We start from the raw sequence: 4,182 nt of genomic DNA, 5'->3' as shown, positions 1-4,182 counted from the left end.
CTCAAGTAGAAAGCAGGTGTTTTGAGAATGATGATGGCAACATATGTATGAATGTGCTTGACACAATTGATGTATGTATGGATTGTGATAAGAGTTTTATGAGCCCCTAATAAAATGATTAAAAAAATACTAAAAAAATTGTTTTACCATCCTAACTTCTAAGAATAACGCTGGTTACAATTCTAAGATTCGTTTGCAAGGCTTTAATTGTTATTCTTAGTTTCTACAGTATTATTGATATATAATTCACCTGTTATAAATTCTGGGGTTAAGTCAAATTAAAAAGAGTTGCGCAATCATTACCAAAATCAATTTTAGAAAATTTTATTCTTTCTTGTTCTCATCATTGTTAGCTTCCCAATTACCCTTAAGTACCCCTCCAAAAACCAAACTCACTGCCATTCAGGGAATTCCAACTCATAGCAACCCTGTAGGAAAGGTTAGAAAAGCCCTTGTGAATTTTTGATACTGTTAACTCTTTAGAGAATTCAAAGTCCTGTCTTTCTCCCACGGAGTTTTTGATGGTTTTGAACTGTCAACCGTGTAGATCGAAACCCAACACATAACCACTACACCACTAGGGTTCCTTCTCCATGCTCCTATGAAAACTTTTTTTTTTTTTTTACTCACAAAAAGTCTCTTACATAGTCATCCAGACTGCTAGGTGTGCTGGAAACATAAGTTCCTGCAGTGGAAGGTGAAAGAAAGAAACATTTCAGAAATGAGGTTGTGAGACAGCTAATTAGTAGGGCCTCCCACAATACATGAGCCCTGTTGATGTGGTGGTTATGCATAGTCGTTAGTTTGAAACTACCAGCAGCTCCCTGGGAGAAAGGCTGGACTTCTTTCTCTTGTAAACAGCTGCAGTCTCTGAAACCCACAGGTCAATTCGATGGCAGCAAGTTTAGTTTTGTTTTCCATAGTAAATGACCCATAGAAAAAAATCTTTCAACAAGGATATAAAGGAAAAAGATATGAAAATGAGGAAGCAATAAGACAAAAAATTATTTTATAGTTTGAATATTAGCATTCATTCTTTCATCACTACTTTTTTATTCTTTCATCACTAGTCGTTGAAAACCTACTATGTACCAAGCACTAAAATACAACTATCATGCATATTATGTTCTAATTTTCTTAGAGCTTTTAATTTCACTGAAAAAAACCCACAGATTTTAAATGTGATAATATCATCAAGTATTTAGTAGGGGTTATCAGAGCACCCAACAAGTTAAACAAAACCAAACGTGAGAACATTCCTTCTAGCTGAGATCAGAAGAATGCACATATACTGTTCAGGTGAAGGACAAAGAAAGACTAGCTAAAAGGTCTAGGAGCAATAGATCACATGCAATTGAACTTAGACGGGAAGTGAGCATTTGGGATTGAACAGAGATAAAATGGAAAAGACAATGCATGCAACTGACAGTTTCATACACTTTCAAAACATGGTAGTTCTTCAATATCTGTTTAGTGTAGACAAAGCTGAATTTGAAAAAGCTTTTGTGTATGTGTGTGCATGTGTGTGGGTGCAGGTGTGCGTGGTACCTATGTGTGTTTTGTGAAAGTTCTTTTATTTTCTATTCCTACTCCAAGTCTGTCTGCTTCTGCAGAAAGCAGTCCGTTTATATGTTGCTATCTAAATCCATTGAACAAGGGAATCTGACTCAGTGATACAACATTTCTCATTTATTCCTGTGGTATATTATTACCCTAATGTATATTCATGTTTAGAATCCTTAGCATTCTCTTAGATGGAATAGAGTATAGAATTTACCTAACAAGGGTAAAAATTAACTCTCTTTCTTTTACAAAGCAATCTTCCCTACGTTTAAAATAAATTACGGGTGTAAGTTTTTCTAATTTGTTTCTCAGGCACCATCATGTTCTTCTTTTTAAAATTATGATAGCCACCAATAACCACATAAAATAAGATTACATTCAATGAGCACACACTTCGTACCAGGTACTACGGTCATGCTTTACAATGGTATCTCATTGAATCCCCACATTAACTTCCTGGATAATGTCTATTGTCATTTTCATTTTAGAAATGAAAGCAAGAAGCTCCAAAATATTATTTTGGTAATTGATCCCAGAACTCCTTGGGTGAAGTAGCTCGAAAGAGAATTCTGTATACAAATAGATCATATTAGTATGAAAAGTTACCTTTGGCTCACAAAGTATTAATTATGTGGATAATTTGACAATATCTTTTTATTTTGTTTTTAGCTTCAGCTCCCAATTTCTCCAAAAATCCTATTAAAAGAAATTCAGTTGCTCAGGTCGGTGGGGATATTGCTATTGACTGCAAGCCCACAGCTTTCCCCAAGGCAGCGATCTCTTGGAAGAGAGGATTGGAGAGCTTGAGACAAAGTAAAAGGTAACTCAATATTAATATTATTTAATTTTTTAAAATACTTCACAACACATTGTTTTACAGAATTTTAAATTTATCATGTCTTCCAAAAATAATAAACTTTCAAACGAATATCCCAAGATCTCAGGCTTTTTCAGTGAGAATAAAACTAAAAGGATCTTGCATAGCTAAGAACTCTATGTGTAATTTGGCTGCAATATCATCAGTGCATGCACTTGTAATACATGTATTTATAAAACTCCTTTAAGATCATTTTATATATTCAGCTTGAAGGCTTTTTCCCAATGTAGCCTGCTGAGAAATCAGTGAGAAGAACATTACACAATGGAGGGAGATATTTGCATGCACACACCTGGTGTTGTGGTTTTTAAATAGTCACACAGGTGTTCGCCCCATGACAAAATGAATTCACCACATGAAAAAAATGTAGAGTGGTTCCTGTAGAGAAAGAAGAGAGGTTTTCTTGCAGTTGAAAAATCCTGGATCAGCACTGGTGTGTTTTCTTGCAGAGTTTGGCAGAACAAACTAGGAATTTTTGGGTTTTTTCCCCCCTCAACTTAGACTACATTTCATTCCATTGTGCTGTGTACACACGCAATGTGTATATGCAGTGACAAGGTCATGGTGAGCTCTATTTAAACGGGTCACTGCATGATCAGCTTCACACTGAGCGCTTTCCATGCAGGACTCATTGTCATAATGATGAAAATAGCTCCTTTAGCAAAATCCAATGTGCACCTCTCAAACAACGCATGTTATGAGCTCCTGTACATATTGACCTAGACAGGATACATGATGAATGAGGAAAGCATGTGAGGGAAAAGATCACTAAAAAGTTGAACTATGGCTTCCAAAGAAAGTCCTGTGAAGACCTAGAACACGAGCGCCACACCTCAACGGACGTTCACATCTCAGGTGACAGCTGAATGGGGGTTTTTTGGGTGGGAAAGGTCATCTTGTTATTCTTCCAGTATTTTAGGAAATGCTAGAATTTCTGAATTTAGCATTAAGTTTCCCAAGCCTGAAAGAGTGTCCATAGGCTGGATGCAGAGACATTGTTTTGTCAGTTCTGATTCCATAAAAGCGCCTATGAGTAAAGAAGAGAGGAAAAGTAGTAATAGTAACAATCAGGGCACTCTGTTGATGGTATAGAGCAGTGATTCTCAACCTTCCTTATGCTGCGACCCTTTAATACAGTCCCTCATGTTGTGGTGACCCCCAACCATAAAATTATTTTCGTTGCAACTTCATCACTGTAATTTTGCTATGGTTATGAATCGTCAGGTAAACATCTGATATGTAGGATGTATTTTCACTGTTACAAATTGAACATAATTAAAGCATAGTGATTAATCACAAAAACAATATGTAATTGTATATCATGAGATATTTATTTCTAATTACAAATAAATGAAATTTTATCTTGAAGCATGGTGTAGCTTGGGTAACAGTCTTCACACCTGGTACTCGTATGTGGGCATATCTACATGTGGGCACACCCTCCTGGAGACTGATAGGGAGCCGTGTCTTGGTTCCATCAGAAATATGTGTTTTCCAATGGTCATAGGTGACCCCTGTGAAAGAGTCATTCCACCCCCAAAGAGTCATGACCCACAGATTGGGAAACACCACTCTAGGGCATCTAGGGCACTGCATATTTTATGGGCCTATATACTCTTTGGCTAAAAGCTGATCTCTAGGAGTGGGTTCAGTCCCAACTGTGAAGACTGTATAAGGACAGACTTGGGGTTTCCTCCAGACTCTAAGAGACCAGTAAGTCAGGTCTTTTTTTATGATTCTGA

General features: G+C 36.7%; 1 protein-coding gene across 1 annotated transcript in view; it reads left to right on the top strand.

Annotated features, from left to right (window-relative positions):
• Positions 1 to 4,182, top strand: part of LOC123521652 (contactin-6) — a 470,227-nt gene that overhangs the window by 351,124 nt on the left and 114,921 nt on the right. Inside the window, exon 11 of the mRNA XM_045289898.1 lies at positions 2,233 to 2,383. Coding sequence (XP_045145833.1) covers positions 2,233 to 2,383 — 151 coding nt within the window. The remainder of the gene's footprint in view (positions 1 to 2,232; positions 2,384 to 4,182) is intronic.

The sequence above is a fragment of the Echinops telfairi genome, unplaced genomic scaffold (genome assembly GCF_000313985.2).
Source record: "Echinops telfairi isolate 266 unplaced genomic scaffold, ASM31398v2 ScPeMD7_31;HRSCAF=116, whole genome shotgun sequence".
Taxonomy (NCBI): domain Eukaryota; kingdom Metazoa; phylum Chordata; class Mammalia; order Afrosoricida; family Tenrecidae; genus Echinops; species Echinops telfairi.
This window is presented reverse-complemented; position numbering and strand designations above follow the sequence as displayed.